The sequence below is a fragment of the Macrobrachium nipponense genome, chromosome 10, assembly GCF_015104395.2.
Source record: "Macrobrachium nipponense isolate FS-2020 chromosome 10, ASM1510439v2, whole genome shotgun sequence".
NCBI classification, from domain to species: domain Eukaryota; kingdom Metazoa; phylum Arthropoda; class Malacostraca; order Decapoda; family Palaemonidae; genus Macrobrachium; species Macrobrachium nipponense.
Window position 1 is genome coordinate 96,900,919 of NC_087204.1, and position 21,354 is coordinate 96,922,272.

Sequence of the window (21,354 nt, forward strand, 5' to 3'; positions counted from 1 at the left end):
GGAGGCGGTGGTGTCGAAGGAAAAGATGGTGTTATAAAAAGGTTGGATCAAGTTTCCCTCTCCGCTGAAAAGACGCGCTACTCATTCCTTCCTCCCCATCCCATGGCTTCCCTTCTACCTACCTTCCCTCCCTCCCCCTCCCCCCCTCTCTCCCGTTTTCATTCGCTCCCCTCTTCCGGTGAGGTGGGGGGGGTGAGAGTGGCTAGAGCAGCAAAGGAACAGGAGGGTGCACAAGGAATGGGGGGGAATGGGTTGGTTTGGAATGGGAGAATGATCCCATGAATGGGAATGGTTGGCACATTTTCCTCTCTCTCTCTCTCTCTCTCTCTCTCTCTCTCTCTCTCCGGAAGAGGAATGAATTGAACTGGATAGTGAGGAATTTGATGGAGGAAAGGTAAAGTAACATTGGTCTGTGAATTGTCATATGTTACTGGAGGAAGTACTCGAAGAAACACCCTTGAGAGAAAGGGAACAAAATAATCGTACAGAGAGAGAGAGAGAGAGAGAGAGAGATGATTTAAAGGGATATCAGCAAAGGAAACTTACTAGTGATAAAACTACTAAATGGATAATTGATAAATGATTGCGCTGAACATATAATTTGTCCTGAAGGAAGTAATAAATAAGTTATTTCTAAGTACTTGGAAAAATATGCAAGAGATTCTGTCTGAATATAAAAGAGAAATGGACGTAATTGATGACGTATTCATGGAAGGCATAAGCTACGAATATTCGAGTGCCTTTGCTAAGTGCCTTCGAAAAATACAATTTCAAAAATCCTTGTGATAACTGACCCTTACAGAGTCTAAGATTATCTTCGAGTGTTCTCGTTGTCAACATGTATTTTCTCTGCATCTACAGAGAGAGAGAGAGAGAGAGAGAGAGAGAGAGAGAGAGAGAGGAGAGAGAGAGGGGGGGATAAATATAGGCATGGGCTTTGTATATGAATGACTGTATCAAGATATGGAAGCTCAGTTGCCTAGAGAGAGAGAGAGAGAGAGATGTGGGCAAATATGCGTGGGCCGTTTATGAATGAGTGAATTATAGTATAAGAAAGCTCACTTCAGTAAAATAATTTGGTTTTGCAACAACCATGGTCACAGATTTGAGAGAGAGAGAGAGAGAGAGAGAGAGAGAGAGAGAGAGAGAGAGAGAGAGAGAGAGAGAATATATCTTAATGAATGGGAATTGTTTTTGTATGACGACAAGTTTTCCCTTTAGGTGGCCATGAACTAAATGCCGATCATTATTTTCTGTTGCATTGGATCGAGGTCGACATTTGCGTCTCTCTCTCTCTCTCTCATTCTGTCTTTCATTTTTGTACATTATTAGAACGTGACAAGTGTTCTCTCTCTCTCTCTCTCTCTCTCTCTGTGTCTCTCTCTGTCTTCTCTTTCTCTCTACATCTGTTGTTCGGCCATTTGTATTGAACAGTTTACTCTTATTGTTGGCTTGACACACCTCACACACACACACACACTAATACGATGCTAGTATAGTCTCTCTCTCTCTCTCTCTCTCTCTCTCTCTCTCTCTCTCTCTCTCTCTCTCTTTTGACCACAGTTGTTGTAGCTCCAGTTTCCTTAACTATCGGGCTCCCTTTTTAAATTGATTCACTCATCCACATTCTCTCTCTCTCTCTCTCTCTCTCTCTCTCTCTCTCTCTCTCTCTCTCTCTCTCTCTCTCTCTCTAACTTAGACACGGTTATAAACGCCATATTTCGTCAGTAAATGAAACTGCATTGCAAGTAATGAGGATGAATTTGAACTCTTCCTCTGCCCTCCAAAAACAGGTTTGTCTGTGATTAAGCGTTTTTTATTATTTCTTTATTTTATTTTATTTTTCAGTTTTACTGGATGGTGCGATTTTGCAACGTTGCTCACAAGCGAAATAATGAAGGTGATGTCAGAATAAAAATAGAATTTACTCAGTTTGTGAGAAAAATCGGGTTTTTTATGTGTGCGTTTTCCTTTTTCGTATGGCCCTCAGAGGATTGTTATGGAGTCAGAATTATTTTATATATATATACATTTTGTTATTAACCTCTCCTACTCATTATTAATTTGGAAATGAAAGGTTAATGCCTCGTGCATCCATCCCTTCTGTTGGGAAGGGCAGGCAGCAATACGTATTCGACTTCCGGTCTGCTGAAGAAGATCGTAGCTATATTTTAGAATGTAACGAGCGCCTTTGGTCGGAAGTGCTCCACAAGGTAATTATATATATAATATATAGGTTATATAAATGAATATTTACGTATATATAACATATATGTAGTTTCACCAAGTTTTGTAAACAATTTCTTCCAATTAAGGTAAAGTTGTTTCACCTCTGGAGTATCCGGGAATATTAGGTTCCATCAACTCAACAAAGAGAGAGAGAGAATGTACCTCGAAGGCGTTTGTTTAGTCTCGACCCGTGGGCGTGAGGGCGATATGAAAGGTGAGCGAGGGCGAGCAGAGGAGAAAGAGGAGGAAAACCCAACCTTTCGTGGTGTGGGCGGGAGAGGAGGAGGAGGAGGAGGAAGAAGCTGGGCGCCAACCTCTCTCTCTCCCCCTCCCCCTCCCTCCCCTCCCCCCGCCCCCTTTTCGATATGACGATCTGGAGAGTTTCGAAAGGGCATTTTGGATGAAGTCCATTCGCCATGATCAAGCAGTTGATGTCTGGCGGGTTGCTGGTTATTGTGTTTTGGGTGTGTGGGGGATATCGGGGATAGTGTATATGTGTGTTTGTGTGTCTGTTTGTGTGTGTGTGTGTGTGTGTGGAGGCGAGCGCAGCCTGGCAGGAAACTGTATGTAATTACATTGAGATCAGTTTCCTCTTTCGTAAGATGGGCTCGCAAAGCGCAAAGGTGAAAGGTGTATTTTTTTTTTTTTTTTCGGGTGGGCGGCTTTGAGCACCTCGTTAAGAGATGCTGGTGGTGGTGCTACCCGTGGCTTATGTTGGCTTTGGGTGGGAGGGCGTCGCCCATTTGCAATATAGGCTTTTGTTAAGCGTTGTCTTCTGGGTGTTATTATTATCATAACCTGACGTCTTCGCTCGTTCTCGATGGGTAGTAGCAGTTAATGATGACGTCATTCTATTCAGGCCATTTAAGAAAGTTCCCGTTGTGTTCTTTGTGCGTCTGAGGTGAATAGGAATACAATTTAAAAGCGCCTTAAAGTTTGTTTAGGTATTTGTCTGAAATCTTTACCCCTTTACGAGAGCAGTGACCTTTTGATATTTTCATTTTACCAGCTTGCTTTTGGTAATTTCCCATCATAGGTCACTACTTGATGTCTATAATATAAGATGCTAAAACCGCTGTAAAATTACTAACTACAATCGGTTTATTGTTGTCTAAACTTTTGGTAATTTCCTATCAAAGGTCACTCTTGGTGTCTAAAACATAGTGATAAAACCGCTGTGAAATTAGTAACTACAATCGGTCTATTGCTGTCTAAGCTTTTAGTAATTCCCTATCAAAGGTGACTTCAAGATATCTAAAAAAAAAAGTTAAATTACTAGCTACAATTGATTGTGTATTTATAGTTAGAGACTGATATTTTCCGCAGATTAGAATATGAATGTAATGACATTTACACGTTTAAAATGTTGAACATCAGCAAATTATGCTGCTGTTTTGTATGGTGTTTCCTTTCACTTAAAAGAAATGATAAAGAAGCCGAAATTCTGTACAATTCTGTGGTAAACTCAAACAACAATGAGAACTGGAGTAAATTCGTAATTTGTTACGTAAACAACCCGATATTTAGAAATCATATAAAACCTGTTACAAAAGGAGTAGGCCTACTCAGATGGACGGATCTGTTAACCAAAGTCAGAGACTTCGCAATAAATCATCTAGCTAAGCGATTTTTTTAAGAATGAAAATGAGTCAAATCTATTTTTTACTAGATCTTTATAATAGGTCGATATTAATAGTCGACTAAGAAAAGGTACTTAAACGCCTTCAGATAAATTACAGTGAGACGAAATTAGATAAGAAGCGTAATCAGTGATAAGACTATCAAATAGCCAAGATTTTATTATAGAAAACATACAAGAGCTCTTCAAAAACATTTTCTGTAATTACCATGAGATATACGTACATTTTCGATAATACTTTCAGTAGAAGATATAAAATATCTACTACTGTAACAAAGTATCAGACCCTTTAATTGTGTCAATAAAGTGGAGTATAATTGATTGTTACAGGATTTGTTTTGGTATGTACACTATCATCGTTTCTCTTCCTCTGAAGAACTTTCAGTGAAATATAGCAGCATCATTTTAATTCCTTCATAAAATCCAGGACTAAAATGGGAAGGAGAAGAGACACGAAGAATGTTCATTTGCATCACAAGTGTTACTACACTTTTTGCATCAAAATGACGAAATCTTCTTCATTTGTCTAACAACCAAGTCATGTTTCGTTTGCTTCTCAGAATTTTCAGTTTCCTTCACATTTCAATTGCGGCAGTAAACTGAAATTTAGGAATGAAGGACCACCTCTATAACGTGAAGGTTATGATTCCCGATCAACTACAAAGACAATTTTTTTTTAAACATAAGAACAGAAAACACAAAACCTTTTTTTATCCCTTTTCTTAGTATTGTCATCTTTCGTCCGATCACTTTTAAATCATTATTATCCAAGGTGGCATTAAATGCGCAGTTTAATTGAAGGAATTGAGTTATCCACTGTTTGACTCAATGCTGGAAGAACAGAAATGATCAAGTCTCGGAAAGTAATTATTCTTCTGTATCATGGCATTTGAAATCATATGTACGGATTATCAAATCAAGATGAAGTGGCATGAATATATTTTTAAGACTACTGTGGCTTTGAATTCTCAATATTATAGCCGCGTTACAAAGGTTCCTTTGGTTTATTATTATTAGTATTATTATTTTTATTATTGCTGGAAGTAAACCCTCTTTTAAACATGTTTTATTAAAAGTAATTGCTGTCTCAGCTGCTTAATTTTATAAAGGTTCTCTCTTTATAAATTAACGCAGCTGAGGCAGCAATTACTTTTAATAAAACATATTTTTTATATTATTATTGTAGTGAATATAATTCATCGATGTGCTCTAAGTCTTTTCCGCTTAGGTTTTGAATAAACTAGACGATTAAATCTCCATTTTCATAACAAAAATTCAAATTTAAGCTCTATTTTTCTTTTTCAGTTTTTGGAAAAGGTATATATGTAGGTGAAATACTTTATGCTAAGAAAATTCAAATGTTATATTTAATGCCCTTTCTTGAATAAATGCTGAATTCTTTGACATTGTAAATCATTTCACGCTATTCGCTACGATAAGGGGATCGAACGTATAGGATATGCTAGCTAATATGGCAAATACAATTATAATGGTATCGAAAATGTCAGCTTTTGTTTCTGTGAATAAACAGTGCAAGTTTTCACAGTAGCTTGACTCAGAAAAAAAAGACAATGAAAAGTAAAAATAAAAGCTTTCAGAGGCAGATGAGAGAGAGAGAGAGAGAGAGAGAGAGAGAGAGAGAGAGAGAGAGAGAGATGCCATAAATATCGAAGCACTGGGAAACTGGAAGTAGCGACTCGGGAGAGGTGCGTAATGATGAATAATAAATGATAAGTTTAGCAGCGAAGAGGAAATGAGAAACACCATTTTCGCATCGCTCGGCCCCTTCGTGGGTAGCAGTCGATTCAAGCGGAAGGCCTTCGGGCCCTGGTTAGTACTCTCTCTCTCTCTCTCTCTCTCTCTCTCTACTCCGTGGTCCATTCACAAAAATCGCCTGGTTACTACGAAATGCCCAGGGAGTCTCTTGAGGGCGGCTGTGCGGGGGAAAATCGGCTTTCTGGACCACGACAGGAAGGGCCCTTTCACCTTGAGAGAAGAGTAGCAGTGGGCCGTAACTCTATCTTCTTGATTCTCTCTCTCTCTCTCTCTCTCTCTCTCTCTCTCTTATGCATATTCCAATTTGAGGCAGTTTCGCAGGATTGCATATTCTCTCTGTTATGGTGAGGAAATTAGGACAAAATCATCTTTTGTATACAGTATATCTTCCAAATCTCTCTCTCTCTCTCTCTCTCTCTCTCTCTCTCTCTCTCTCTCTTATCTATCATCTATTTGTCTGTTTATGCTTTTATCTGTCGATACGTCAGTCTTATCTGGAGAAGTCTGTGTTGAAATTGCTGGTCCATAAATTTCCCTAAGTAACATCTCATGGCTCCTTTCTCCCCCTCTCTCCATCCCCCTCTCTCTTTCCTCTCCCCCTCTTTCCTCCATCCCCTCTTCTCTCCTCTCCTCCTCCTCCCCCTTTCTTTCCTCCGCAACATCCATCCTGGTTGGATCACTTGTCTTACATTAGGGGGAACAAGTTGGTGGTTGCTCTAGACGACAAGGGAACGACGAACGTACGGCTGGGATTCCTAAGGGTCAAATTACCGATGGCGTCGGGATGCTCGCAATGCCCAGCTGATGCCCTTCGAATATTGACAAAGTGAGTCTTACGCCGAGGGGCCACTGGGATCAAATTTCTCTGGTTTTCAGGTGTTTTTCTCTCCCCGCCACCACCAGCAGCAGCAGCAGCCTCGGAGGGAGAGAGGGGGACGAGAAAGGGGTGGGGGTGTCTGGTAGCAGCCGGGGAGGGGGATAATGAATGACTAGCAATAAGTTTTCAAATGATAATTGCGGTTTTCGTCTTTGTTCAATACTCGAGGCTTTTGTGCCTCTGGGCTCCAGAAGCCTCTCCCATAATCTCCCTTCTTCTTCTTCTGGTCGATTGTTTAATAGCCACTGCGACCAGCAGTAGCTGTTTATAGCGTCGTGCTCTCATAGTTGAAGGTTTCCATAACTGATCGTCGAATATTGTGCTCGAGAGAGAGAGAGAGAGAGAGAGAGCGAGAGAGAGTTGTTGGTCCTTTCCTGTCCGTGAACGATGTGTTAGGGATCCCTTCGGTCGGGGATGTTTCGGGGCGGGGATGAGGGGGAGGGGTGAGGGGATGCCCGGTAGCTGAGGCTATTCATTCACAAAATCCTCTCTCTCTCTCTCTCTCTCTCTCTCTCTCTCTCTCTCTCTCTCTCAGTAAGTTTAATTTCTGCGTTAAATATTTACCTTCTTTGTCGCTGGAACTGATCCACTTTTCTGTACTCGTAATTTTCTTGGAATAACCAATGTTCAATACAAAAAAAATTGAAACTTTATATCCCTTTTCCTGCTGTCGTTTGCCTTCAATGATTAGCCGATTTTCTGAAGAAGTTGGAAGGGTATTGAACTTCCATCGGAGAAGGAGAGAAAAGAGAAAGAGAGAGAGAGAGAGAGAAAAAGCGCATACCCAGACGCAGACGTGAGGCGAGGTAAAAACTGGAATACTGGAGGAGGAAAACCTCCGATCCAGTCTCCGGCCGAGAAGACTCTTGGCTAAACTCTGGCGGGAGCAGCGTAAAGCCCGCTCGTTCGCCCATTCACAAAACCTGAACTGGCTGGCTTCTGTCGGTCACGCTTCGCATAGTACACACTGTGAGCAAACGAGGCTAGAAAAAGGACAGAAGAAGAAGAAGAAGAAGAGGAAGAATGGATGGTAGTAGGGGTGGACAGCGCAGATGGAGGATGGAAAGGATAAAGAGAATGAGGGAGACAGAGGGAGCAGAATGGAATTTTAATTAAAAGCAGAGTGGCTGGCGAGACTTCTGCGTGGACTTGTGAACCGGTGCCAGTGATTAATCAAAGCACGGATAAACAATGCCTTTTACTTAATTAAACAGACCAAAGCCTCCTTGAGAAGCAAGATTAATGAAGGCAATATCGGGAGAAATGCCTCGATTGTCTCAGGCGCCCACAGATGTTCGCTGCAGGACGAGGTCGTGGAATGCAAATGTTGCTAAGTGAGGTCGTTGTTATCCTTTTTTTTTTTTTTGAGACAAGACTGCATTGGCAAATATGCCAATACCAAACTTCAACTAGCGTTTATTGCCTCCGTCAAGAAGGTTTATGATCTCGTTTTGCTTGTTTCTTTGTTTGTCTGTTCAGTAGTATCTATTTATTAATGTATTAGGTTAATTTTTGTTTTTGATAAGTGAGATCACTTCATTCTGGATTTCCCATTACCTGCTCCGCATCCTTATGTACGCGACATTTTTGGAAACTTGAATTTCACGTCAGTGGCCCCTTTGGTGGGCTTGTTCAAAATGAACAGGAGTCATCTTCCGAATAATAATAATAATAATAATAATAATAATAATAATAATAATAATAATAATAATAATAATAATGCTTGTTTGTTCTACGATAGCAGGATTACGCAAAATTTTTTGCGTGGATTTTTTTAGAATGTCTTCCAAAAACGTTGTCCTCTGAACTGGCAAGTTGATAATATTTTGGGAGATATAGGAATGTAATATCTGGAAAGAAAACATCGGTGAAGATGGTGGGGGGGGGGGGGGGGGGGGGGGGGGGGGGGTGGGGGGGGGGGGGGATGGAGTGGAAAAACTCAAAATAATTAATACAGCCCCTAATCGCGTTTGCCATCGCAAACAGCCCAAGTAACAGGTTGTACACAGAGCTGTAGGTTAGGTCAGGTCAGGAAAAGTTAGGTTATAGTTGTACCTTTGTAATTATGATTACACAGCTCTTGTTACTTTTGCTCTTTCATCGTTTTCGCATAAATTTGTCAAGGAAAATGATGCAGGGTCAGAATTATTGAGAAATACATCATAAAAAACTTTGGGTAAATCTAAATAATAACTCCGCGTCGGGTATTTCTTTAGAAATTACAGTTTCCTATAGTATTTGGGTTGCATATTATGAATTTACCGTTATTTTTGGGCGGTCGACTGTAATTAACCACTCGGGCCAGTACTAAACACGGCGAAATACATTGGACGCCCAAACCCCTAGTGGATGGTATTCGCGGTTACCGTCTTCGCAGTCCTTGCGGAGTATTTCTTTAGAATGACCAAACTTTGCATTTGAGACGTATATTGTATATTTAAAAAATTCACAGTTGTATAAGTAAATTGTGTTATTTGTTAAAGTTTACGTTAAACATTTTGTGGATTTTTAACATAAAACAAATGAATTGCGGCATTGCGAATTTTGTAGGAGGCGCACATTTTTACGACAGTTGTGATTTTCAGGACAGAATTAACTTGGTCAATCTCAATTTAAGATGTTATTGATTGACAAGTAACTCAAATAACCCAAAATCACGTAAACGTAATATAACTAGAGACTTGTTTATTGAGTTATAACCATATTTTACCTTATTTACTTGATGACGAAAAAAAATAATTATGGAATTTCATGTGTGGAATTTTACTGTACCTTGATATACTGTCTTCGGTTTGACACAACGCCGAAGTATTGTGGTAATGATTACATTGTGGTAATGATTACATCCCTTCATAAGAATTTTTGTCTCTTGTTCACAGAATTGACAATATTACTCTTTAGCTAAGTAACGACTATTGTTATCGCAAACGATAGAATCACTGTGCTTGTAAAATTCGTCTCATTGTTCATATTATTATTATTATTATTATTATTATTATTATTATTATTATTATTATTATTATTATTATTACTGTCATCCGGATGTAGCCTCTGAGCACCAGCTTTGAATAGGGACTTTGAGAAGGCATTACGGATTAATTCCTTTCCTCAATTTTAAATCGAAATGAAAAGCATTCTCTCTCTCTCTCTCTCTCTCTCTCTCTCTCTCTCTCTCTCTCTCTCTCTCTCTCTCTGTGATTATGGCCTTCATTGCCATCTCGTGCATGGGATTAAAGAAGATCATCTTGAGATTGGCATGCAGTCAGCCTCCGAGGGTTAAGGGGGCATCCAGCCTCCAAGTTTTCATTTAGTTGGTATGTAGAGCAGAAGCAGATGAGCAGCAGCGGGAGCAGTAGTAGTAAGTAGTTTCAGAGGGGAGGGGGAGGGGAAGGGGAGGGGGCAAATGGGGCATCCGAGGGGCACGTGGCTGCCAGCATATCAGGTGTGTAAACAAACGGGTTAGAATCATACCATTGACCGAAGCTAGCTCTCTCTCTCTCTCTCTCTCTCTCTCTCTCTCTCTCTCTCTCTCTCTCTCTCTCTCTTTCATGAATTTGTCCTCTTGATCTATACTTTAATGACGTTTCGAAATATCATTATATTCAAATTTGGGGCTGTGTGGGATAGCTGTAGCCTCGGTCGGAAAAGATATTGTCCTAATATTTGGATAAGATTTTTTTTTGCATCTTTGATGTTCACAGAAATAAATTCATTTTTGTGTGGTTTAAATATCAGATTGATAGCATTACACTAAGACTGCATCGCGACTTGCAACTGAAACTTAAATTTGAAATATGTCTCTCTCTCTCTCTCTCTCTCTCTCTCTCTCTCTCTCTCTCTTCTCTCACACACACACACACACACACACACACACATAAATTATTATTTATTCAATGTGCGCTTTCAGTTTGGTAACTGTAAAGTATTTTGTTAATATTTTTATCTGTAACTGTAGGGATTTATACACTTATTATTTCTTATTATTCTCTCTCTCTCTCTCTCTCTCTCTCTCTTCTCTCTCTCTCTCTCTCAATTCGTGTATATGTAGCATATTCAAATGTTTTCCGTCCGTGTTTAATACAATTTAAAAATCTTATTTTTCTCTTCTCAAGCCCTTTTTAAATATTAACTTGCATTTCTCTACTCTCTCATTTTCTTTTATACGTTCCATTTTCATTTGTACGTCATTTCTTTTTTTATCCGTTTATTTATTCCTCTTTTTTTGTACCTCCTCATTTCTTTATTTCCTCTTTCGTGAGCCTGAAACTTTCACTAAATACCGTCAGTTCAGTCTCCCCCCCCCCCCCCCCCCCCCCCCTCCACCCCCCCCCCCCCCCCCCCCGACTCCACCCCTACCCTACCCGTACTCATTTCCATGTAGCGCGCATAACCATAACCAATAAAACTTGTAAATATAAACCCCTGTGTTACGGTACAGTGAAGTAATAAGGGCCCTCTCTCTCTCTCTCTCTCTCTCTCTCTCTCTCTCTCTCTCTCTCTCTCTCTGTTCATCATTACTGTCAACGTATCGTGCAATTCTATTTTATAATTGTTAAATATGTTATATTTCAATCATGTAAATTTCTATTTCTTTCTCTCTCTCTCTCTCTCTCTCTCTCTCTCTCTCTCTCTCTCTCTCATAAATTAATATTTACGTAATGCGCGCTCTCAATTTTGATAACTGTAAATTTTTTTATCTTTTATTTTATGGATTCATATATTCTCTCTCTCTCTCTCTCTCTCTCTCTCTCTCTCTCTCTCTCTCTTCTCTGCGTAATTTACTATCTCAATTTTTGTAAGTAGTATTTCATTAAAGTTCTCTTTCTCGATTCAAATACGCTGGTTTTCTCTCTCTCTCTCTCTCTCTCTCTCTCTCTCTCTCTCTCTCTCTCTCTCTGAAATGAACCCTCTGTCTCTTATGACTGCAAGCAAGCAGAAGAATTCCTCCCTCTGAACGGGTCTATTTGCTCGAGACATAGCTGGGATGATGAATGCTTCATAAATGTTCTGAAGGGAAATTGCGTAATTATTCTCTTGGTGTTAAAAATTGTGACCCCTTTAATATAGTATATCGACCCCCCCCCCCCCCCCCTCTTTTTTTATGTCTTTTTTTAATTTGTCATTTTTTTTTTTTTTTTTTTTTTTTTTTTTTTTTTTTCATTAACTGCATCGGCGGTGATTTTATACTTTTTATCGGTTTTTAAATTAAATACATCTCCGATGATTTTATTTTTTCGGCTTTTGTATTAACTGCACCGATTGTAATTTTATCCTTTTTTTTAATTAACTGCTTCGGCGGTGATTTTATAATTTTTTCAGTTTTTTAATTAACTACATCAACGGAGGTTGTATCATTTCAATTTTTTTATTAACTGCACGGATGGCGATTTTATAGTTTTTTCAGTGTATATTTTCTTAAATAGCTGCATCGACGGTGATTTTATAATTTCAGTTTTTTAATGAACTGCATCGGCGATGATTTTATCATTTTTCCAGTTGTTTTTAATTAACTGCATCTACGGTTATGTTATCATTTTTATCAGTTTTTGTAATTAACTGCATCGGCGGTAATTTTGTCATATGTTCAGCTTTGCAGTTAACTGTATCGACAGTATATTTGTCATTTTTTGTGTTTGTGTTTGTTTAGTGCATCGCGGTGATTTTATCATTTTTCAGGTATTGTGATTTTATTATTTTTTTTTGTTTTTTAATGAACTGCATCGATGGTAATTTTATCCTTTTTTAAGTTATTTTAATTAACTGCATCGGTGGTGATTTTATCCTTTTTCTGTTATTTTAATTAACTGCATCGACGGTGGTTTTATATTTTATTCCATTTACTAGTTAACTGCGTCGACGGTGATTTATCATTGAATTCTTATTTTAGCAAATGGTCAAGTCTATCACCATCACCAATATATCCTGAATGGTTAGAGAGACGGACTTGATACTAAACAAGAAGTCGATGTTAAATTGCCGTCGATGCTGTTAATTTAAAAAAATAATTGAAAATAAAAAAATTGCTTGTTACACACTTTAAAAAAAGGGAGTATTATATACAGCGGAAGAAAATGATTGTAGTATTGCATATTAGTTTGACTAAAGGAGGGCGTTTGTGTTCATTACACGCACCGAACACCTGCCACTCCTTTTTAACAGCTATTATTGTTATTATTATCATTATTATTATTATTATTATTATTATTATTATTGTTTTATTATTGGTTCTTATTCTATTATTTTATATATTATTATTATTTATTAGATGCAATCACACAATCGCATGTATAATAGGACTGAATATCCACCTCAATTTAATATTACTATCATCAGAAAAATCCAAAGATCGCGAACTTGCAAAACGAGTTAATGCAGAATAAAATGTTAATACCTCTTAGAATGGATATTTCCAGGTGGCATATTTGTTATCATTTGAAAAAGACTTCCTGATAACATGGTTTTCTTCTTAAGTATTTATCCATTTGCTGTACATAAAGATACCTCGCATAGTGATGTGTACATTGATATATAAAAGGGAATTTCAGATATAATCAAGGCAGGTTATTTAACTGAGAAGATTAACTGTTGTTAGCCTCCATATATATATATATATAATATTTGTTATATATATTATATAATATATATATATATATTATATATATAATCTATATATATATATATATATATAGTAATATATTATATAATAATGTATATATATATAGTATATATATTTTAAATTAGTTTGTATTTGTGTATGTGTGTATAACGACGATAAGTCGTCTTTAACACCGGCAGTAATGAAAAAATTCAAGTTATAAATAAATCGTAAATCGCTAATATTAGAAACGTAATTCATGAAATTGTAATGTTTGTTTCTCTCAGCATTTTATCACGACGATGTAACTACCAACAGTATCTTCGAATCAATATATATATATATATATATATATATATATATATATATATATATATATATATATATATATATATATATATATATTATATATATATATATATATATTTTTTTTTTTGTACGTTTAGTGATAACTGAGGTTCTTATCTCGATCGCTAGAATGTTTGTATACATTTAGGAATGGAAATGCGAAAATGGGAAGATTTTAGATAAATTCATTTTTTATTTATTTATTTCAGTCTCTTTTATTAGTGAATTAAATAACGGCAAAAGATATTTTTTCGGATCAGTGCATTGTTCTTAGTCTGTCTGTCTGTCTGTCTGTCTGTCTGTCTATGAGTAATGAATACTGATATAAATAATATGATATAAGGTTGAAATATATCCAGATAAAAGATAGGTTTTGTAATGTTGGAAATTATATAATTAAAATTGAAATTGTGAACGGAAAATAAATATGTTTGAAGGCATTTTTTTTATGGTATCAAAATCTCCCGTTTTATATTTGATTTTAAAACAGAAATACTGAGCATAATCTGACTGCTTACTCACTACCTTCTTGAGAGAGAGAGAGAGAGAGAGAGAGAGAGAGAGAGAGAGAGAGAGAGAGAGAGCGCCCTGATCGTTTTAGAGATGCACCACTCCCTCTGTGGGTAAAGTGGATCAATGGAATGATAACCTATCATTTCCCAAGTGTTTATAATTCAGCTCATTTGCAAAGCAACGCCGTGTTATCCTTTAATTAAATCAAAAATATATGACAGTATCAATAAAGACAACCTGATTTGTGTTAATTTGCTTCGTCGGGGAAAGCAGAGGACACCAGTATTTCACTTCGTGAGATTATTGTTTTGTCTTTAATCTAATTCTTTCCTAATTCAAGTACATTTTTTCCACCTTTTATATACGATCAGTTACTATATAGTTGGTTTATTATTATCATGAGCAGTCATGGTAGTAGCAGAAGTAGTATAGTAGTTGTAATAGTAGCAGTAGTTTGATGTAAATCCAGGCTAGCATTTATATTACAAGTTCCTTGTGATCAAGTGAATGACTGAAAAGGCTAGAACACAGAAAGCCACCAACGTCGTAATAAATGAGAAAAAAATCGAATTCCCTTATATAACGATAACTCAGTTTAAGGCAAATGGGATCTCGAACCGTTCCTCCCAGCGCGTTTCCCTTCTGCTGCCAGGCGACAGGACACAAGAAGGAGACCTCTCGATTGCCCTAAACAAGACAAAAGTTTTCTGTTTGCGCTCCGTAACTTGTGCTTAGGTTAAGAGGAGGAGGAGGAGGAGGTTCCCGCACATTCGAATTTTGAAGCCGCCGCTGTTTCTCTCGCCTTCCTCAATTGTATTACCTGCGAATATCGGACGATGTGTAATGCGTTTCTTGTAATAAAAAAGAAACTTTCGAGTTTTTTATTTTCTTATTCTCCCCCTCTCGGCTGCTTATTCGAGTAATGTAATAGTGTCACGTCGGAAATAGGTCTCCAATAAGATCACAGAATTGAGTTCGGGGGCGAGGTGCAGCAGTTGCCAGATAGCCTCGGCGACTTCAACTGGCTTTGCCGGGTCAACATATTTGCCAGATTGGCTGGAAACAGAGACAATTTCTGGAATATTTACAGCGAGTGTAGTGCGGCGTTTATATTTAATATTTACAGGTGTGAAGGGTGTGTGATGATCAGCATCCATTGTTATGGAGATGAATATATAGACGAGGGTCTGGGCGGTTCCGAGGGCGTTGGATGAGGAAGCATTGGGATCTTCCGTTCAGGGTGTCTGGCAACATTGTTCGGGTCAGCTGGGGGAGTCTGTGTGGTGTCCCGCAGTTAGTGTATCCTGGGACACGGTCGATAGTGGACGTATGTAGCTGGGACAAGAACATCATGGGTCATGCTTTATTCCGGACCTATTATGGTGCCCATCGAAGATAACGATACAAGTGACGTCAGTGGTGCATTATTATTGCTCGGTGACTTTAATCCGATCTGGACTTGAAACAGTAACGCAGGGGAATCGGTAGCTCGCTTTAACTATTTATTGTCCAGTAAAAAAGAGAGAGAATTAATTATCCAAGGTGCAAGTTGACATTTCTGTGTGTACGGTTATTTTAGAATAAAGATTTTACGTGAAACAGAGGCGGAGAGAAAGAGCAGCGTCCTCGCTCTCCTCACTTGATATATAATCATATCTCTTTCACAGCGACTTCAACGCGAGTGCAGGCCTCTTAAGAAAGGCTTATCACGGCGCTGATTGAAGATTTTCATTGCTATTTTTAATAAGATCAATCACGACGAATACTTTCCTTTGTTGTAGAGAAAGATTTCACAGAAAGGTTTCACAGTTCTAGTCAAGCTGAACCAATTTTCTTTTCCTCGTCATATTCTGATTTTATTTATTTATAATATTTAGTATGTACGTGGATTTCCTCCCCCCGCCAAATAAAATGGGAATAAAGTCGCTCAAAACGCTTACCAAACCCACGAAGTCAGGTAAGGACTCGCTGTTTCTTTTCGTTTTTAGTCGTTCTAATGTTTTCTGCTTTTTTTAATATCTTTTTTGAGTTTTCATAATGGTGTGCTTAAAATTACTTTTTACAGCGAAATGGGAAAATGTGAACTTTGTGTAAATAGTTTGTTTAAGGATTTGGTGAAGGACAGATGTCATTCCAGGTTCTTATTTTTTGTCAATACTTTAATTTTTTTCTTGGTCGTATGATCTATTTTATTTTACGGTAAAATTCGGGTCATTTATGAAGTTGGGTTTACTTTTATCCTTTAAACCATTCACTCCTTTCTGGAAACCTGTGTCGTTGTGGACTTGGTCATTATTTCATCTCATTGAGATTGATTCCCATTTTTGCTGTTAATTTGAGCAAAAGGATTATAAATTTTAAACCTCAATTATTTTGCAGAAGTTTAAAACCACAATTTTTTTTTTTTTCCAAAAAAAAGTGTCTGCTTAACTTTGTTAAAAAAGATCGACGCTTCCTCCCTGTTGGTTGGTAACTTTGCTCTTCCCCCTCCCCTCCCCCTCCTTTTCCTCCTCCTCCTCCTCCTCCTTCAACTGACCCCTGGCCCTATCCCAGTGGGGCCTTTGAACCCCCCAACCCCACCCCTCCCCTGTATCCTCTTGTGGCGCTACCTGTAACCTCTGCCCCCTCCCCCCCAACTTCCGGCCGTAGTTTTGCGCCTCATCCGAAATTCGTGTTTCTGGAAGCGTCCCGTCTCCCGGCGAAAGTTTCTTTTCGAAACGATTTCTTTAAGTGAAAATAAAGTCGTTCGAAGGTCCTGTCGAAAGATTCGACCGAATTCGACTTCGGAGTTTGCGAATAAAATCTCTTCAATTCTCACTTCCGGCAATCGCTCCCCGGTAAGGCCAAAGCTCCGCCCCCAAAGTCTCACCAGGGCGGGCGTCCCGTTGGGGAGGGGCTTACCTCCTACGCTCTTTTGGTTGCCTAACACGTTCCATATAATATTCCCTCCCTCGCTTCATTATTCCTCCCTCCTTATTTCCATTTCGCCATCGACGCTTCGTTTCTCTTTCGTGTTTCGTTTTTATCAGTCGCCGAACTTCGTCGATGTTCTGCAAGATGGCGAGTGTTACGAGAATGCTCTGAGGAACTCAGTGTCGCCGCCGACGGGCGCCCGAAAACCACAAGTTGGGTATTACATTAGTAATCCTTTTTTATCCGGGGCCTTTCCAGAGTTATTTTGATGGGAAGAATATAGCAGTGGTCAGCTTCTAATATTGGTATTGCCCCTTTTTTTGACGGAGGGTCTTTCTCTCTCTCTCTCTCTCTCTCTCTCTCTCTCTCGAAGGGTTCTTCCGGCGCAGGGGCCCGATGGGAGGCTCACGTTTCACTGTCAGATCCTGCGGCTACTTCGCTCCCCTTTCCCTCTCTCTCTCTCTCTCTCTCTCTCTCTCTCTCTGTTGTCAAATCTCAATTTACCTCTCTCTCTCACAAACACATATTTCATCATATCTCAATTTTACCTCTCTCTCTTTCTCTCTGTTATCAAATCGCAATTTACCTATGACACACATATCTCGTCCTCTCTCTCTCTCTCTCTCTCTCTCTCTCTCATGGCAGAGCAGAGGTATTTCACCACTTGCCCTCATCATCGTCATCGTCATCGTCACTCACGAGGAAGATTCCCGGAAACGATGACATTCGCATTACGTGGCGAGATGGACAGGCGCCGCTGATTTGCCCAGCTCTGAAATGTTCACTGAACAACGTTGCTTTCATCCCCTCATAATTCCGTCTGCAGAACATGAGTTCAGTGAGAGCTGAAGGTATAGAAAAGAGAGAGAGAGAGAGAGAGAGAGAGAGAGAGAGAGAGAGAGAGAGAGAGGGCGCCCGTGTATTGGTGATCTACCGTATATCTGGCACCCACAGGATTGTGATGGGTGTCATCCGGGGAATTGAAAGGGGAGGGGCTTACGCGTTCCGATGGCAGCAGGGCTTTGGATTCCGTCGGTCCTTGCTTGGTCCCGGAGGAGATGGGGCGGGGGGAGAGAGACCCCCCTCCCACCCCCACCTACCGACACCCTCTCCTGCTATACCAAGCATGCCAAGTGGCCAAAGGATGGTGATGGTGATGACGATACGGTAGGTGCGGGCCAATCCATTTCTTCGGATTTTGTCTGAGACCAAGTTTTCAAAGGGAGGAGGGGGGACTTGGGGTTTTGGGGGCGGGGGACGGTTGCAGTCTGAGAAATAATTTGTTTTTACAAAGGTTATAGGAGTATATTGCAGAAATATATAGATATTGCGTTTGCTACCCTGGAACGAGCCTTCCATTTTTATAAGTTTAAAAAACTTGACGTTGTTAATTATAAGTATATTATACGAACGTATTCGTGTGTTCTCGAAGTTTCAAATAATAGATTATTTCTTTGGTGTGATAAAATAGGACTCGGAGTAATATTGCTAACGATAAATGCGAAATCATGTTTGGCCATAGTTATGTCGGGCTCGGTAGGTTATGCATTACAATCACGTAATATTTTATTTTACTGTATATAGGTTACATTTGCGAGTTTTTAAGCATCCTACGCAATTGTAGACAAATCCTAAATGCAGCAATATATATATATATATATATATATATATATATATATATATATATATATATATATATATATATGTGTGTGTGCGTGTGCGTAAGAGAGAGAGAGAGAGAGAGAGAGAGAGAGAGAGAAAGAAAGAAAGCAAGCAATATGCAGAGCTTTAGCATGTACGTGGTGTCAGACCACAACGAAGTACGCTCCAGGGATTTTCCTGTTACAAATTGTGATTTTTTCTGAGCTAATTATTTAAATGGTTGTACAATTAAATACTATCAGCGTTTAGATAAAGTTTTATGTGTGTGGTATATGTTTGCCGGTAGAATTCATCTGTGCGTAATTTTTTTTTTTTGCAAGATAATGGAGAAAACTGCTAACCTAATAATGAGATATGTTAGTTGCTGGTTTGAATATTTGCTTTATCTCATTAACTACTGTATCTCACAGAAAGGAAGATGTCTCGCAATGGAAATTGGTAGAGACAAAATGACATTGCACGCCTGTTTGTTTTCACAGGAACGTCAAAACGAGGAAATGAAAAATATAAGCGGCCTACTTTCTTAAACTCTTTCATTTACATACTGGCGCATATAAGGCCGTTTTAATGAAAGCCATCGGAATGTTATTTTAAACATTTCATTGTCATTAGAACGTTCTTCGTTATTTTGACGGAAGCCCAAAACAGAACAAAATAAACGCTGACACGAACATACGAGACTTTTACCTGCTGTAGCTTTCCTTTCCTTTCCTGTCCACGTCTCTCTCCGTCGGTTTCCTGTCACTTGTTTCTTCCTATTTCTGGTTCCCCTTCCTCCTTCCTTCCTCCATTTCGGGGTCTACTTCCTATACGCCTTCGCTTCCTTCTCCTCATCTCCGGACAACAGCATCAGAAACACTTTGTCCTTCCCCCTTTTATTCTCCCTCTCTCTATCCAGCAGCATCAGAACACCTTTCTCTCTCTCTCTCTCTCTCTCTCTCTCTCTCTCTTCTCTCTCTCTCCAATAGCATCAGAAACACCTTCTCCCCTCAACCACCTTCCTTATCTCTCTCTCTCTCTCTCTCCTAGGGATAATATGTCTTTGAGACATCCTAATCCTTGTAACTCTCTCTCTCTCTCTCTCTCTCTCTCTCTCTCTCTCTCTCTCTCTCCACCAGCATCATAAACACCTTCTTCACCCAACCACCTTCCTTATTCTCTCTCTCTCTCTCTCTCTCTCTCTCTCTCTCAAGGATTGTGCGGCGGCCGAGTTTTAAATCTGCTCCTTTTTGGTGAGTAAACTTGGAGGAGTTTTTGGACATTTTAACTTCTCATTGTGCCGACGCCTTTCTCCGTGTTCAGCCGATGCTCTCCGAATGATTCGGTCTTTGTCGACGGCCTTTCTTAGGACCTTCTCTTCCGATGGGTCTTTTGGATTCTCCTCTTCCTCCTCCTCCTCCTCTGATCTCTCCTCTCCCCCTCCTACCCCCACGGTATCCTTAGCATTGTCCTTTTTTCCCCTGAGAGGTATAACACCGGCCATACAAATAAATCTTCCTATGTAACCCTTCTTCATGTTCATTCATAACTTTCTTGGCTTGCTCATTCATTCTGTTTGTCTACCCTCTTATATAAGTCTCTCTCTCTCTCTCTCTCTCTCTCTCTCTCTCTCTCTCTCTCTCTCTCTCTCATAATTTCTGTGTTTCCTCGGTCGTAAAGGCTGCTGTAGGTTGTAACATCAAGCGATAAAATTTCCTTGTATTTCGCATGTAGCACCTGCTTTTGCTGAAGTGTTTCCTGTGAGAAGCCTTAAGCAGAAGATATAAATTTTGAAATAAGATTTTAGTGAACGAATTATTTTCATTACGAGTGAGTATTGTTCATCATTATCATTTTATTTCTTGCCAGAATGTTTTGGATATCGCGAAACTTTCCGAAGTTGAACGATAGTGTGGAGAATGTATTTTAGGGAAGTGAGACATTTTTATACATTATATCACTTGACTAACGGTATACATCGCTAGCCACCGAAATGATACCAAATCGCAAGGTGTTACCGCTTCGTATCGTACGAGAACGGGACGTGCGAGATCGCCGGGCAGGCAGGCAGGCCCTTGTTTAAAGTGGAAGTAGGTGGGTGAGATTATGTTACAGGGTGACTTAAGACGGAAGCCCTGGCCGAAAGGACTCAACTCTGGAGAGAATGGGGACAGGGATAAAGGGGGTGGCCATGGGGGTTGCGGCCCGTAGTAGAAGGGGGGGAGGGGTTACCATCCCAGAAGGAGTGCATGTATATATCGCTTTTAAGGACTGCACACAACTTGAGAAGGATCTCTCTCTCTCTCTCTCTCTCTCTCTCTCTCTCTCTCTCTCTCTCTCTCTCTCACCGGCGTGAAGGTGATTTCAATACTTGGGGATGTGTATATGGTTTAGCCGCAGCAGGTCTCTTCGATTTTGAATATTTGGTTTCAAGAAGTGGATGGAAAAGTCGTTTAATTACGAAGTATATTTTATTATAACGCAAATATATATATAGATATATATATATATATATATATATATATATATATATAATATATATATATATATCCTTAATCCTTCTTATGTATTGCCAATTGTATTTTTATTGCTCAGACAAAATATATATCGGACTCTGTCACAGATGTTTATTTTTCCATTTTAAGTTTAAATGTTAACGGACTTTAGCAATATCGAAAAAGTTTCACTTTTCCGAAAGGACGATGCTTTTTTTTAAAGCCTTAGAAAAGAGGAAGGCAAAAGACCGCTTAAGATTTCTAGAGCTGTTGTCTAATGAGACCTTCCTAGATGTAGGAATTGTGTGAATAAACTTCATACGTATAA

The 21,354-nt window shown here is 39.2% G+C and overlaps 1 protein-coding gene across 7 annotated transcripts in view; it reads left to right on the forward strand.

Annotated features, from left to right (window-relative positions):
- Nucleotides 1-21,354, forward strand: part of LOC135223790 (protein c-ets-1-A-like) — a 420,475-nt gene that overhangs the window by 311,948 nt on the left and 87,173 nt on the right. The window contains exon 1 of one of the 7 annotated variants that reach the window (XM_064262582.1): nt 15,265-15,934. The exons of the other annotated variants lie outside the window; for them this stretch is intronic. Coding sequence (XP_064118652.1) covers nt 15,856-15,934 — 79 coding nt within the window. The 5' untranslated portion in view covers nt 15,265-15,855. Of the gene's footprint in view, nt 1-15,264; nt 15,935-21,354 lie in introns of those variants that run through there. 7 annotated transcript variants of the gene reach the window in all.